Here is a 16,262-nt window from a genome sequence, read left to right on the forward strand (position 1 = left end):
AGCAGATAGGTTCTGTCCCTGCCCCGGGAGGAGTCAGGGAGGCGCCATGGACTAGCATGCAGGGAATCATGAAGCAGAGGGTTACCAGTTCTAACGGAGGTGACTCTGAAAAGTCCTGATGGGACAATGAGTGGAGGAGGGAGAGGCCTCGAGCAGAGGCCAGTTGTGACTGAGCTTCAAATGAAAACAAACAGATTAGTTAAACAACTGCGGCGTGCTTACCTGCTTCTATGTCTCAAGCAGAGAGAGCAAAGGGAACAGTCCTTGCCCTCAAAGGAAGAGCTACAGAGACAGGAAGTGGGTGAGCGGGTGTCGAGGGTTTGGAGGGGATGGGGCATTAGGGGCGACACTTAGGGTTCGCTGAGCTTCCTTTTGGGATGGTGGAAATGTTCTAAAATCGATCACGGTGATGGCCACACAACTCTGTGACCGCACCAGAGGCCACTGAGTCGCATACCGTAAATGGCTGCATTGTGTGGTAGGGGGATCAGATCTCAATAAGGCTATAAAAACCCCCGCCTTGATGGAGAGCACCTTGCAGAGAGAGGCTGCAGTGAATGGGGTGGATCGCACACTCAGATCAGTTCAACACCCATCATGGAATAACCAGCATCTTTTTCTTGATTTGTGTTTTTTATTTCTTTTTTAAAATTTTATTTATTTATTTACTTTTTGAGGAAGATTAACCCTGAGCTAACATCTGCCACCAATCCTCCTCTTTTTGCTGAGGAAGACTGGCCCTGAGCTAACATCTGTGCCCGTCTTCCTCTATTTTACGTGGGACGCCTACCACAGCAGGGCTTCACAAGCAGCGCTATGTCTGCACCTGGGATCCTAACCAGCGAATCCCGGGCTGCTGAAGCGGAATGTGCGAACTTAACTGCTGTGCCATGGGGCCGGCACCTTTTCTTTCTTTTTTTAATTAATAAACTTTATTGGTTTTTTTAAGGGTAGTTTTAGGCTCACAGAAAAATTGAGTAGAAGGGACAGAGATTTCCCATATGGCCTCTGCCCCCACCTGTGCACAGCCTCCCCCATTGTCAACACCCCCCACCAGAGGGGGACATTTATTATCACTGATGAACCTAAATTGACACATCCTTATCACCAAAAGTCCATAGCTGACATTAGGGTTCACTCTTGCTGTCGTACATTCTCTGGGTTTGGACAAATGTGTAACAACATGTATCCATCATTGGTTCATACAGAGCAGTTTCACTGCCCCAAAGTCCTCTGTGGGCTGCCTATGCGTCCCTCCCCCACCCTCTGGAGATCACTCATCTTTTCACTGTCTCCGTGGTTTTGCCTTTTCCAGAAGGTCATAGGGTTGGAATCATATGGTGTGTAGCCTTTCAGATGGGCTTCTTTCACTTGGTAATATGCACTTAAGGTCCCTTCCTGTCTTTTCATGGCTTGACAGCTCATTCCTTTCCAGCACTGAATAATATTCCATTGTCTTGATGCACCACAGTTTATTTCTTCATTATTCCCCTGAAGGACATCTTGGTTGCTTCCAAGTTTTGTTCATTGTGAATAAAGCTGCTATAAACGTCCATGTGCGAGTTTTTGTGTGGACGTAAGTTTTCAGCTCCTTTGGTAAATACTAAAGAACGCAGTGCTCGATGGTATGCTATGAGTGTGTTTAGTTTTGTAAGAAACTCTCCTGTAATTAACAGAACTATTTCCAGTAATCATCATTTGTCATCCTTGCCTTGATTATTTTTTTAGTTTGAAAACAATTAGAAATTGAAAAGAAGAGCACATTTCAGTTTTAGAAATATTAGTTCAAGTTCAATAAACATTTCAGGTATGAGCTCAAATTTGTACTTACTAAACAAAAAATATTGCAGTTGCGGTTTGTTCTCTGCTTCACGATTTTAAACTTGATACGCAAACACGGGCTCCAGAGGACAGCATGGCTGTCACTCAAGCTCTGTATTTCATCTTTACAATCACTGCACCAGCCATGTTTACGTCGCAACTGCCATTTTCAACAAAGCAGGAGTGGGCAGTGCCACACATGCTGGAGGCACGAATTACGTCTGGAGAGACCCTGAACCAGAAGTCCGACCACCATGAAACTATCTCAAAATGAATATGTGTAGCAGAGTCCATTGTGTATTGAGGCCAAAAAACTGTAAAACTGGAGTTCTCTGAATTAACTTCCATGTACAATACAACACTTATTGAAAGATAAGAAACAAAGAATAATAAAAATGTGCTAATTATGTATATGCATATTTATATACATATATACACAGTTCTATAAATGATGGATACATGTCATTGTACATTTGTCTATGCATACATATAATTAGCACTTACATAGACACTGTTGTATATACATGCACATAGACATGTATGTATACGCATATACTTATACGTATATATTTTAAACTCCATGATAAGATCTGCAGCAAATGTTCAGAACTTAGACCAACACCAAAGATGTTTTGCAAGGTGGGGTACTCCATCACTGACATTGTTTACAATTGCTGGCGAGTGGTAAAAGCAGAAAGCAGACCAAACCTTTGGTCGATTTTATTCTTGTTTTTATATCCCCTGAACGTCTGCATCTGGAGCAGACTGCTCCCGCCATCCTCCCCGGCACGCCACGGAGGGGAGATTCCATTTGGCACCTGCTTGACAGGCAGAAGTTCGGGTGTGGCTGAGGGGTGGGGCCGTGGGACCCTTGGGCGTTGCTGGTGCGCATGTGGACGGAGGTGGCTGTCTGTGAGTGAGATGGACGGCCTGAGTGGGGGTGAGACCCCCAGTCTGAGGACTCCTCTTCTGGTGTGGACCCCCAAGAGATTTCCCCACAGAAGGCAAGCTGGACTTGCTGGCTACCTTCTTCTTGTCCATCTGTCTCCTTTCTGCCCAGGCAGCCCCTCCGACTGCCTCACCTGGGCTGCATCTGGCTTTGGCCTGGGCTCAGCCAATGGGAGACGTTGGCATGGGATGGGACGGTGGGAGGAGGGGAAGGCCAGGTGTTAGGTCTCTCGGCTCTCTCCTGGCCTTTCCAGGCTGCAGTGACCCTGCCAGCTTGGCAGTGACAGTGGCCTTGGGCAACTCACTTCACCTTCCTGAGCCTCAGTTTCCCCCTCTGCAAAGTGGGGGTGGGGTAGGTTTATAATCCTTACCTCCTTTCTGTTTTGAGCAATTATTTGCTGTGTATGTACTGTGTGTCAGGCTCTGTGCTGGGCGCTGGGGACATGGCAGGGAACCACACAGGGACCTGTGTGTTCTAGTTGGGGGGGGGCCGCCAACAGGAAAACTAAACAAATGAGTAAATGAGAAGAAAACAGTGAAAGCCATGGCTTCATCTCCACCTAAAAGATGTGGGAGGAGGCCCAGAGAAATAATTCATCAGATGATTTAACAAAAAATTTACGCATCTACTATGTGGCAGGCAGTGTTCTAGGCTCTAGGAACCCGGTGGTAGAGCTGAGCCAAGGTTGCACCTGGTAGATGGCACATTGGTTGGGGATGGAGTCGTGGGTGGAATTGTGTACACCCCCGCCCCCCCAAGAAAGATATGTTGAACTCCTAACCTCCAGTACCTCAAAGTGTGACCTTATTTGGAAATAGGGTCACTGCAGACGTAATTAGTGAAAATTAGAGAATAGAAGTCATAGCGGAGTAGGGTGGGCCCCTAATTCAACATGGCGGGTGTTCTCACAAGAAGATGGCCATGTGAAGACACCGACACCGAAGAGAACGCCATGTGATGATGAAGATGGAGCTTGAGGTGACGCATCTGCCAGCCAAGGGACGCCAGAGACTGCTGGGAAAGCCCCACAAGCCAGGAAGAGGCCAGGAAGGAATGTCCGGTAGGTTTTGGAGGGATCATGGCCCTGCTGACGCCCTGATCTTGACTTCTAGCCTCCGGAACTGTGAGAGAATGCACTTCTGTAGCTTTAAGCCAGCAGTGTGTGGTACTTTGTTCCGACAGCCCTAGCAAACTAACATAGATGGATAGACTCGAAACAATTAAGCAGTGAAAGAAACCAACTTACTTTGCTAGTGAAGGCCGCAGAGGAAATGAAACAGGGACACAGGCCTTCATTTCTATGCTGAGTAACAAATTGCCACAAACGTAACAGCTTAAAACAGCACCCCCTTGCTAGCTGCCGCCGTCTGTGAGTCAGGAGCCCACACAGGCATGACTGCGTTCTCTGCTTGGGGTAGACTCCAAGGTTCCCCTTTTCCTGCTGGCTGTCAGGCGGAATCTGCTCTCAGTTTTCAGAGGCTGCCTGCCTTCCTTGCCACCGGGTCCCCTCTACCTTCAAAGCCAGCAACAGAGAATCTCCCTCCTGTTGAATCTCCCTCATGCTTCAAATCTCTTTCTCCAGGAAGAGCCTTGTCCCATTTAAGGGGTCACCACCTGATTAGGCTAGGCCCACTGAAGATCGCTTCCCTATCCTAGATCAACTGGTTCGGAATCAGTTCCATCTGCAAGGTCCCTTCACAGCAGCACCTAGACCAGCCTCTGATTGAATAATTGGGACAAGGTGTGTGTCCCCCAGGGGAGCAGGGGTCCTGGGGCCATATTAGAATTCTGCCTACAGCAGAGATTGATAGAGATGGGCTGTGGAAGTGGGTAGGGAGGGCCGCCTGGGAGGGACATTTAACGGGAGGCCTGAAGAGAAGGTGGGGAGGTCATTCCAGGCAAAGTGAATTGCCCATCCAAGGCCGTGAGGTGAGAAAGCGTGGCGTGTACTAGGGACCGGCAGAGTTGTTGTGGAGACAGGACCAGCTAATGCGTGTGAAGTGCCTGGCACTGGAGAATAGGCACGATGATAAATAGTAGCTATAATTATTATCCTGTTATTAGAAGTGTGGAGGTGGCCCAGTTCTCTCTCCCTCTCTCTCTGGGCCTCCCTCTCCTGGTGACCTTGGGTGGGTCACTTCCCTCTCCCTGGTTCCATATCTGGTTCCACCAATGCCCCCTTCCTCCTTGAGACAAAAGGGCTGATTCAGGAGGAGGGCACAGCCTGGGCAAAGGCCCAGCGGTCGGAAGGGAGGGCGGCTGCGGCTGGGGAAGCTGGGTGGGTGGCAGCAAATATTTATGGAGCTCAAGTTGGTGCCAGGCACAGCGCTGGGTGTGGGGAGATAAGGGGCTGAGGAGGCACCAGGACGTGGCCTCTTGAGGCTGAATTCCAAACTGCCTGCCGGGGGGGTGGGGGGTGGGGGGGGTGGGGTATAGAAACTGCCGTGAGTGTGGTGCCAGAAGGAGGGTGTTGGTCTGTGTCGCTGGATGTCCTTGAGCAGGTAGCCATCCCCTTGGAGCCTCAGATCCCCTCTGGAAGGGAAGTCTGTCCCAGCTCCTGCTTCACATGCTCAGCTCCCTAGCTCGACTGGACCACGTCTCCCTCCAATGACCCATCAGCAGGCTGCTGAATCACCCAGCTGAAGGTGCATCTCCCAGCAGGCAGCCAGCAGCCCCGGCTTTTCCCTTAGCACGGCTTTTCTTGATGGCGTTGAATCAGGCAGGCTTCAACAAAACAAATAACACTGTATTGACTGACAATATATATTTATGTGAAATAATGTCGTGTTGGACTACAACCCAAAGCATAAAATAAACATCCCTGAGTCCATATAGATGCAAATAAATGATTGAATAAATAAATAAACCGGGAGAAGGAGAAGGGACAGAAGAATTCCAAGAACTGTCTGTGGACACTTCCCCTCCCTCCATGTGGGCTGCACTTAGTGAAGTGTTTACAGAGAGCAGAGTGTGGGAAGACAGGGGTCATTTCACAGCAGGGAGACCTGGTGAACACCACGTCCTTGTCCGCCAGGTGGTCAAGGTTAACATCATCAGGGATAAGTCATGTAGATAACGTGTGCCCCCTGGGAGGATTCGGTGAGCAGGGTACATCACTGGGGTGGTCTTTCTCCCCAGTACCCTCAAAATGGTCAAGAGCATCAAAAACAAAGGCAAGTCTGAGCGATGATCACGGAGCAGGGAGATGCCAGCATTAGGGGAACCCGGGTCAGAGGCACACAGGAACTCTCGGTACCATCATTGCAACTTCTCTATAAACCTGAAACATTCTAAAAGAAAGAGTTATTTAAAAAGAAAGCCATGGCTGAGGGTGCCACAGTGGTTAAGTTCTGCATGCTCTGCTTCAGTGGCCCAGGGTCACAGGTTTAGATCCTGGGCATGGACCTGCATCAGACGTCAGCCATGCTGTGGCGGAGTCCCACAAATAAAGTAGGGGAAGACTGCCACAGATGTCAGCTCAGAGCTTATCTTCCTCAAGGAAAAAGTAAAATAAAATAAAATAAAATAAAATAAAATAAAATAAAATAGAAAGCCATGGGGCTGGCCTGGTGGCATAGCTGTTAAGTTTGCACGCTTTGCTTAGGTGGCCAGGGGTTCATGAGTTTGGATCCTGGGTGCACACTTACACACCACTTGTTGAGCTACACTGTGGTGGCATCTCACATACAAAGTAGAGGAAGATTGACACAGATGTTAGCTCAGGGACAATCTTCCTCACTGAAAAAGAAGAAGGAGGAGGAGGAGGAGGAGGAGGAGGAGGAAAGCCAGGCAGGCTTCAGAGGACTTTTGCCCCTGCTCCTCAGCAGTCTCTTCTCCAAACAAAAGCCAGAAGGAATCTGTTAAATTAAGAGAGGAGTTTGTGCCACTCAGGTGTATGTATTTCTCAAAATGTATCAAATGACAAAATGTAAAATATATGCATTTCAGTGTATTTAAATTTTACCAAAAACAAGAAGCTTAAGTAAATAGTTGGTATCTTGCTATGGTATACATGCTGAAGTGTTTAGGGGTGACATGAACTGACATCTGCAAATTGCTTTGAAATGAAGTTTTAAAAGATACATGTATGGGAATTGTCTGGAAATTCTACTCAATTTTGCTGTGAACCTAAAACTTCTCTAAACAGTCCAATTTATTAATTTAAAAAAAAAGATGGAGGGGCCGGCCCCGTGGCTGAGTGGTTAAGTTTGCGCGCTCCGCTTCGGCGGCCTGGGATTTCACTGGTTCAGATCCTGGGCGTGGACATGGCACTGCTCATCAGGTCACATTGAGGGGGCGTCCCACATGGCACAACTAGAAGGACCCACAACTAAAATATGCAACTACGTACTGGGAGATTTGGGGAGAAAAAGCAGAAAACAGAAAGAAGACTGGCAACAATTGTTAGCTCAGCTGCCAAATCTTAAAAAAAAAAGAAAAAGATGGATGATGGATAGACGGATGTATGGATGAAAGGATGGATAGACGGGCAGGTTCATTATGGACCAAATAGAGCATAATGCTAATCGTAGACTCTAGGGAGTGAGTCTTGTAAATAGACATTCACTCCAGAATTCTTTCCCTTTTCTGTACGTTTTAAAATTTTCATAATAAAATGTTAAAAGGAAAAAAGGAAGTCAAATCGTGCCAGCCTCCGCAGGAATCCCTCGGAAGCTCTCTCCCCTTTTCACTTGGAGTAGACACCAGAATCCTTGAAAGTCCTTCCCAGATCTGGACCCCCTCCCCAACCCCATCTCCTCTCCCGTCATACCCTCCTCATCTCCCACTCCCTCCGCTCATGTTGGCCTCTCTGCTCCCTGAACGCATCAGCCCCACTCCCACCTCGGAACCTGTGCATGAGTGGTGCCCCCGCCCTCCCCTGGAAATGTCCCCAGTCCTCGATGAGGCTCTCTCCTTCAGCTCCTGCTCTGACAGGCCTGTAGTTACTGCCGTCTGCCCCACTGCCTTACCCGCACCATCTTTCTCCACAGCACGCATCCCCTGAGAGGCTTTATCATGTACTTTCTCACTATGTTTTCATGTCCGTCTCCTACCTCCAGAATGGAAGCCCCACGTGGGGAGGGATTTGTGTCTGTTTCATTAACCAGTGGATGATCAGCAACCAGGACAGTGCCTAGCACATAGTTGGGGCAGAATAAATATTTGTTGAATTGATGTTCTGGATGTATTTCTTTATCTGTGTCTCCCACCACAATGTAACCTTGTCTATTCATCCACCAATGATTCTCCCACCTCTAAGCACAGCCCTTGGCTCACGGTAGGTCCTCAGTAAACAGTTTTGGGATGAATGAATGAAAGAATGAATGGGGTAAGGATGAATCCTTGTATAAGGGTTGAGAGCACGGACTTTGGAACCACAACATGTGGCGTCATATCCAAATCTGTTACTTACTAGCTGTGTGACCTTGGGCAAGTCAGTTTACATCTCTGTACTTTAGTTTCCTTCTCAGGAAAATGGAGCCCTTGTGGGGGACCCTCACATGTTGTTGGTGGGACTGTAAGTGGTATAGCCACTTTGAGAAACAGTCTGCAGTTTCTTAAAAAGTTCATCATAAATTTCCCATACAGCCTAGCAATTCCGCTCCTGGGAAGATGCCCAAGAGAAACAAAAACATCTGTCTACAGGAAGACTTGCACACGCTTGTTCATAGCAGCACTATTTATAACAGCCAAAGAGCAGACACAACCCAACTGCCCATCAATGGATGAACGGATAAACAAAATGTGGTCTATCCATACGATAGAATATTCTTCAACTATAAAAAGAAGTGAAGTACAGGGGCTGGCCCCGTGGCCGAGCGGTTAAGTTCGCGCGCTCCGCTGCAGGCGGCCCGGTGTTTCGTTGGTTCGAATCCTGGGCGCGGACATGACACTGCTCGTCGAACCACGCTGAGGCAGCGTCCCACATACCACAACTAGAAGAACCCACAACAAAGAATATACAACTATGTACCGGGGGGCTTTGGGGAGAAAAAGGAAAAAATAAAATCTTTAAAAAAAAAAAAAAAAAAAGAAGTGAAGTACAGATACAATTTGCAACATGAATGGACCTTGAAGCCATTATGCTAAGTCGTAGCAGCCAGACACAAACAGCCACATATTGTGCAATCCGTTTATAAGAAATGTCCAGAAAGGGCAAATCTATAGAGACAGAAAGTAGATTACTGGTTGCCTGGAACTGGGGGTAGGAATGGGAAGTGACTATTAATGGACACGAGATCTTTTGGGGGTGATGGAAATGTTCTAAAATTAGATTGTGGTGGTAGTTGCACAATCCTGTAAATTTACTAAAAATCACTGAATTGCACACTTAAAAGTAATGAAATCTGTGGTGTGTAAATGATACTTCAATAAAGCTGTTTAGAAAAAAAAATGAAGCCCATAGTAGTATCCAGCTAACGATGCTGTTGTGAAGATTAAACGAGCTGATGCATGTAATCCCCTTAGGAAGAGACTCAGGGCAAATCCCGAAGAAATGCGTTTTCTATTATTATTAACAAATGTGATTGAGATTGTACATGTGAAAGCTCGGCACAGGGAAAGACAAGCAATAGGATTGGATTCATGAACACCATTCCTGTTCCTTTGTAAGAATAGCAATCATTTGGTTATTTTATCATCTCCCATGTCTGTCTCATATGTCTGGGCCTCTGATTTCTCATCTGCAAAATAGGAGAACTGGGCCACGTCTCTAAGGCCCTTTCTCACCGTGAGTTCTGTATTTTGCTCTAGGGGTGTTCCTCTCTGGACGCAGCAGATCCTGAAGGCAGACTGAGTGTGTGCGGCAGGGGAAGGTGGTGGGCAAACCCGTAGGGGGCATGATGCCTTGGGGCTTGGGAGATGGGTTGTGTGGCTGGGGTCTGGTCATGAGGGCTCTGTTGGCCTGGTTGAGTTCAGAGTGGGGAGCCAGTCCAGGCTGGGTTCGAATCCCACACCCGCCATTTCCTAGCTATGAGATCTTAGACAAGAGATTTCCTCTCTGAGTGCTGTTCCCACCTCTGGAAAATGGTAACAGTGTTTCCTACTTACCAATGGGGTGGTGAGGATTCCCTGGCATCATGTCTGTACCAGCCTAGGAGATAATAGTAACAAAGCAACAACAGCAACGCCTTCCTCCCAGGTACCAAGCACGGTCCTCACTCCTCTCCACGAAGTAACTCATTTAATACGAAAGGCTCAATTTGTAGTGGGAGAAATGACTTACAAAAGTAGAACAAATGGCTCTCAGCTTTAATGCTCAGTTTGCCCCTTCTATAAATGGGGCTATATCATTGCCTCCCTCAATGGGTTTTGTTCAAGAGATTGCGCTGAAACGATGTCTGGCCATGCCTGGTGCTCACATTTGGATGTGGTAATAGGGAGCCACTGAAGGTTCCTGGGGAGGGAGGTGGCTTTGGTGCTTTTATTAAAAGCATACCCCAGCCTCCCATCGCTCCAACACCTGAGGCTTATTTACAGTTTCTGGGAGGATCCAGGTCACTGGAGAATGGGTCTCGTGTAGAACCCTGATTTATTTGTGACAGTATTTGATATTGTCCATCTCCACTCGTCTGTAAGCTTCTAGAGGGCAGGTGCCCAGCTGGTCTTGCTCATCTCTCTTTCCCCAACATCCAGCACTGATGGCATTGAACACAGTGCCAATCAGACGGGCTAAAACGTAAGACGGCTTAGTAAGTGCCGGGTGCCGTTCTAAGGGCTCAGCGAAGATGGGTTAAATCTTTGACAGAGGGACTTCTTCAGAGCTCTGGGTGGTCAACATTCCCCTCCTTGACCCTCAACCCCCAGCTTCCCAGCTTCTTCCCTCCTTCTCTCTGCCTGGTGTTTCCATCACACCAGAGAACCACTTTCCATCCCTGGAAAACACCCCTCTCTTACTTGGCCTTACAGGTGGGAAGAGACCTAAGTCGTCAATGTCATTATTTGCATAGGGCCAGGGAGAGCCATTGAAGGTGCTGGGGGAAGACAGGATGTCCATAGAAGGAAAGAGAAGGGGATTAAGGAAGATTGGCTTGGACACACCCTTCCCCCTCCACTTCAAGGACCCAAACAAATGGGCAATGACAACAAAAAAACCACCATGAGGATTTGTAGAAAAATATTTCCCTTCCCCCACCAATTCCTCACCATTTCTTGAGCACGTAGTGCCCACCCACCTCACAGCCTTTGTTCCTGCTCTTCCCTCCACCAGGTTCTTCATTCAGGTCAAAAGGTCAGAGGTCATCTCACCAGAGGCCCCGCCCTCCCCATCCTGCTCCATCATCATAGTGCCCTGTGGTTTTCTCAGGAATCTTTCTCAATACCTAATGCTATATCGCAGATCGGTTTATTATCTAGAACAGCTCTGTCCGATAGAACTTTTTGCAATGATGGAATGTTCTAGATCTGTGCTGTCCAACAGGGTGGCTACCAGCCACACTTGGTTGGGCTATCTGACACTTGAAACAATGTGACTGAACTTCTCATCTTATTCGATTTAAACTATCTGATTTTATTTGTTTACTATTCTTCATTTTAAATGGGAACAGCCACATGTGGCTAGTGGCTAAACCACATGGTACAGCACAGATCCAGAATCCAAGCTCTTCGTGAGTGGGCTGTGGCTTTCTCTGCAGCATCTCCAGGGCCCAGCATTGTGCCTGGTAAATATTTGCTGACTAAACGCCTGCAGAGATTCTGCAGGGGGGCCATGGGGCTCCCCAAGATGCCCCGGGCTGATGGTAACCTGTCTTCTCGCACTCCTGTTTCTTCTCATGAGTTTCTTGCTCGGCTGAGGGCCCTGTGTTCCTCGGTGTGGGCATCTGCATTCTCCTGCTCTGAACCCAAGCTCAGAGGCCGTTGGATAGGTCCTGGCTCATCCCAGATGCCCTGGGCCAGCCCCCAGAGACAGGCTCACTCTCTCCAGTTTCATGAACTCACATTTATTCACAGACAGATAAAGGGACAGGGACGGACCTTTGCTCACTGGGGACCCCGGGGGTCTGGCAGTTCCAAAGAGGTGATGGTGTCCAGTGTGTATAATGGGAGACAGCCAGGCAGGGGGTCACCCCCAGTCTCCATCCCTCTGGCCAATGTCCTCCGCCTCCTTTTCCAAGTCGTCCTGCCTTCAGACGAGTGTTGGGGTGACCAGTTCCTAATCAGCATCAGGGGACCTGGGGGTGGGCGATGGGGAGGGAGGGGCGGTCCAGGCAACCCCTGCTCCTTAGTGTCGAGGGCTGGAAGGGGACGGGTGGGTAGACAGAGGAGTTGCCTCTCCTTCAACTTCCTTCCTCCATATTGCAAACCGGGGAGCCAAATGGAGGGGCCGAGGGTGGGTGTGAGGGTCAGGAGGCCAGGCCGCCCAGGCCGCCCAGTCCGCGCAGCGAAGCCTTGCTGTCGATCTCTTCTTCCTCCATCTCGAAGGCTGAGTGGTCTTGGCTATCGAAACAGGAGGCGCTGAGGAAGACGGGGGGAGCCGGCGGCGACTGGGGCGGGCTCCCCGGAGAGGGTGGCTCTTCCTTGATGTGTGCGACGGGCAGCGGGAGCCCTTCCTCCTCCTGCCCAGCCGGCGGCGGCGGCGGGGGCGCCGGGGGCGACGGCGGAGCCTGGGCCTGGAGCGCCTGCAGCGCCGCGGCCCTCTCCAGCTCGGCGCGGTGGCAGCGCTGGTGGCGCAGGAGGCTGTAGGCGCGCGAGAAGCGCCGCGGGCAGCGCGGGCACGGGTGCGGGGCCGGGCCGCCCGCGTGGACCTGGGCGTGGCGCGCCAGGTCGGCCAGCCGCTTGAACTCGCGCTGGCAGCGCACGCACTGGAAGGGTCGCGCCCCGGAGTGGGTCACCCCGTGTTGCCGCAGGTGCGCCCGGCGCCGGAAACCTTTGCCGCACTCGGGGCACCAGAAACGGGGCTCCCCGGCGGGGGGCCTGGCCGGGGCCGCATCGCCTCCGTTCTGGCCTCCTTCTCCCCCCTCCGAGGCAGCCCCGCACTCCGCCCCTTCGCTCCCCTCGGGCCCCTTCCCTGAGTTCCTTGCGCCTGAGGCCTTGTCGTCCTTCTTGCCCGCCGGGGGCAGCGGGGCCAGCAGGCTGAGCGGGCCGTGCACGCGGCGGTGCTGGCGGAGGTAGGAGGCGAGGCGGAAGGCCAGGCCGCAGTCTGGGCACACGAAGGGGCGGTCGGTGGAGTGGACCAGCCGGTGGCGGGACAGCGACCAGGGCCTGGCGAAGGCCTTGAGGCAGATGGAGCACTGGTGGCGCTTGGGGCGGGGTGGAGGCCCCCCTTCGCCCTCCTGTTCGCCCTCGGGGCGCAGACACGGGTGCGCTTTGAGCTCGCCCTTGGTGGCGAAGGCTTCCCGGCAGCGGAGGCACAGCAGCGTCCAGTCGGCTTGGAGCAGGACCTGCTTCTCCTCCTGCCGCCCCGCCGCCAGCGCCAGCTCGGCCCTCAGCTCCGCCGCACCGGCCTCGGCCTCCTCCTCCTCCGACTCCCGGCGCTCGGCGCTCGTGGGCGCCGCCAGCGTGGCAGACTCCCCCGCAGGCCACGTCTTGGGCCACGCCGCCTCCTCCTTCACGGCCCCCGCTGCCGCGGTGGTGGGCTGCTCCGCGCCCTCGTCCTGCGAGCTCCAGGTGGACTCGGCTGCCTCCTTGGCCGCCCTGTCGATGGCCAGCTCGACCTCGCCACCCGCGTGCTCCTGGGCCAGGTGGCGCCTGAGCTGTGCGGGCTCGGGGAAGGTGCGGGGGCAGGCGGCACAGCGCAGCGGGGGCTGGGGCCCGTGGCCTCGCAGGTGGCGGGAGAGGTGGGCAGGCCGGCGGAAGGCCTTGGGGCACAGGGGGCAGGCGTGGGGTCGGAGGCCCGAGTGGCTCAGCCGGTGCCGGGAGAGGTAGTAGGGGAAGCGGAAGAGGCGGCCGCAGATGGGGCAGGGCAGGGGTGCTCGAGGAGCTCCGGCGCCGCCCCTGCCCCGGCCTCGGCCTCGACCACGGCCTCGGCCCCGGCCCCGGCCCCGGCCGCGGTGAGGTGGGCTGCCCTGGGCCGGTGGAGGGGGCTGCGGATCCATGCCTGTAAAGAGAATGAGGAGAGATGGAGACATGGGGTGGGGATGGGGGGTAGTGAGGCAGAGAGATGAGCGGAGACAGAGAGAGATGGGGACGCAGAGGGTCAGATATTTAGCCAGGCAAAGGAGAGAGGCAGGCAGGCAGGCAGGCAGACAGACAGACAGACAGACAAAGACAGAGAAGTAGAGATAGGGAAACAGAGACCAGAAGTGACAGAAAGACAGGATGGTGAGAGCAGGAGAGAGAGATGGGGACCCCCAGCAGAGACAGAGATGAAGAGAAAACAAAGAGATTTAGGCAGAGATGGTGCAGAGGCAGAGATCAGAAGAATGTCGGTGGGATGGAGGTAGGGAGAGACAGGGAGACAGAGAGAAGCAGAGAGGCCGAGAACAAGCCAGGGATACAGACAGAAGAGGAGACAGAGGGAGACAAAGTCAGCCAACTGCTTTTTCTCCAGGGGCCCCAGTGGAACGGTTTGGGAGGGGCTGGGAGCCAGCCTGTGGTGCTGGAGTGGAGGGGAGGGTGGGATTCAAAATAGGGAGGCCTGGGAAATGGAGTGTGGGTGCTCAGACGCTGGGGCTGGGAGAGGCCGAGAGAGGCCTGGAGTACTAGGGCTCAGACACTTGGGCAGGGAGGGGGCTGGGTCCGCACTCTGAGGGCTGAAAGGTGGGAGCTGGGGATTGGGACCCTGGGCTTGGGAGATGCCTGGGATCCAGGCTCTAGACTCCTGTATGTGGGGGTATGGATTCCTGGGTCCCAGTGGCTGACAGGGCTGGGGGAGGGGGCTGGGCTCCTAAGACAAGGGAGAGGAGGGGGCTGGGGGCCTGGTTGCCAGAATTCTCCCAGGAGGAGGGGGCTGAGAGCCAGGCCCCTGGATTCCTGAGGAAGGCTGCGGGGGGTCGAGGCCCTCAGTCCCCCAGGGGGGCCGATCTCTGGGCTGTGCCCAGCCTGTGGTTCCCCGCAGGCAAGATCAGCAGAATTGGGGCGGCAGGCCTAGGCCTTGCAGCTTTCTGAGCCCCGGAGCCTGGGGCTCGGCCCCGATCGCCCGGCGCCCGGTTCTTACCTCTGCCTCCTTTGCTCCTTTCTTCCTTCTCCGCGGCCGGCCGAGCACGGACGGTGGTGGCGGGGAGGGAGGGAGGGCCCCCGAGCGTGGTGGGGGGTGGAGGAGGCTGGGCTCGGTGTCACCGCCTAAGCCTTCCCCCCGGAAACCCGGCCTTTCGGCGGAGCCTGAAAAAGGAAAGACTGGCTGGGAAGCCGGAAACAGGAGGACTCGGGGACCCAGGGGGCGGGGAGGGAGGGCAGCTTGGACTCCTGGGTCCTGTAAGGGGAGGAGGCTGAGGGCCTGTCCTCTGGGCTCCCAGAGGGAGGAGGGGGGCTGGGGGCCTGGGAGGCTGAGTCCAGCTCCCCTCCCCTCCCTAAGAGACACACATATTCATTCATTGCTTCAACAAATACACATTTATCAGGTCCTATCTGTGCCAGGCACTGTGTTGGGGGGGGGGGGGCCAGGGGAGGGAGATGAATGAGGCAGTGACAGAGGCTTCAGGGAAAGTACGGGCTCTCTGGATAGAACCTGACTGCAGCGTTCACTCCACTGCCTGGGCAAGTGACTTTCCTTCTCTCAGCCTCAGTTTCCCCCTCTGTGATGAGCCCGGCATATATTCATTAGATCCTAAGAGACCAGTATTTATTCAGCACCTACTGTGGGCTAGCTCTGTCCTTGGTGCTGGAGCTACGGTGGCAAAGACAGAACCCATTGGACTCTGTCGTCAGGGAGCTCACGGTCCGCTGGAGGAGGCAGGCAGACACAGATGTTGTCAGCCTCCTGGAGAGGGTGTTCTAATGCAGGAAACAGGATGCAGTGCGAGCACAGGTATCAGAGAAGGCACTGAGCTGAGCTCACACTGGGAGTGAGAGTGATCCTCAAGGGCTTCCTGGAGGCAGCAGCATTTCAGCTAAAACCTGCAGGATGAAAGCCAAAGGTTAGGAAGGGGAAGAAGAGTAAAGGGAAACAGGAGAGAAATGTGCCAACATGGCCACATCTCAGATACCTAATGCTGAGCAGAAACGGCATGTTGCAGGAGTGTGCCTGCAGCCTGACGCTGTTTAAGATGAAATACATGCTAAACTTTGTTGGCAGGGGTATGGGGAAACAGGACCTTTGGTACGTGGCTGGGTGAGTAAACTTTGGAAGAGCCTTAATGAGCAAGCAATTCCGGAACTTATTCTTCGGATAGATCTTCTCAGAAACATGCAAGGGATGTCTGTACCAGGTGAATCAGTGCGGGCTTGAGCATCCCTGCAAAAAATTGGAAATGAACTAAGTGTCCATGGGTAGGGGATCTAAGTGACACGTCACCATTGATCCACCAGCTGGAATGCTATGCATCCATAAAAAAAGGATGAAGAAGCTCACCATGTAAAAATGCGGAAAGGCTCCAAGTGATAATGTGAAGGGGAG

The 16,262-nt window shown here is 52.5% G+C and overlaps 1 protein-coding gene across 1 annotated transcript; it reads right to left on the bottom strand.

Moving 5' to 3' along the window:
• Nucleotides 1-11,693: 11,693 nt before the first annotated feature.
• On the bottom strand, nt 11,694-14,976 carry ZNF579 (zinc finger protein 579). The gene is made up of 2 exons (XM_070633480.1): nt 14,865-14,976; nt 11,694-13,805 (listed from the first exon to the last, which is right to left on the bottom strand). The coding sequence occupies exon 2, from the start codon at nt 13,801-13,803 to the stop codon at nt 12,112-12,114; it is 1,692 nt and encodes a 563-aa protein (XP_070489581.1). The 5' UTR covers nt 13,804-13,805; nt 14,865-14,976; the 3' UTR covers nt 11,694-12,111.
• Nucleotides 14,977-16,262: the final 1,286 nt, after the last annotated feature.

Source organism: Equus przewalskii, chromosome 9, assembly GCF_037783145.1.
Source record: "Equus przewalskii isolate Varuska chromosome 9, EquPr2, whole genome shotgun sequence".
In the NCBI taxonomy this organism is placed as follows: domain Eukaryota; kingdom Metazoa; phylum Chordata; class Mammalia; order Perissodactyla; family Equidae; genus Equus; species Equus przewalskii.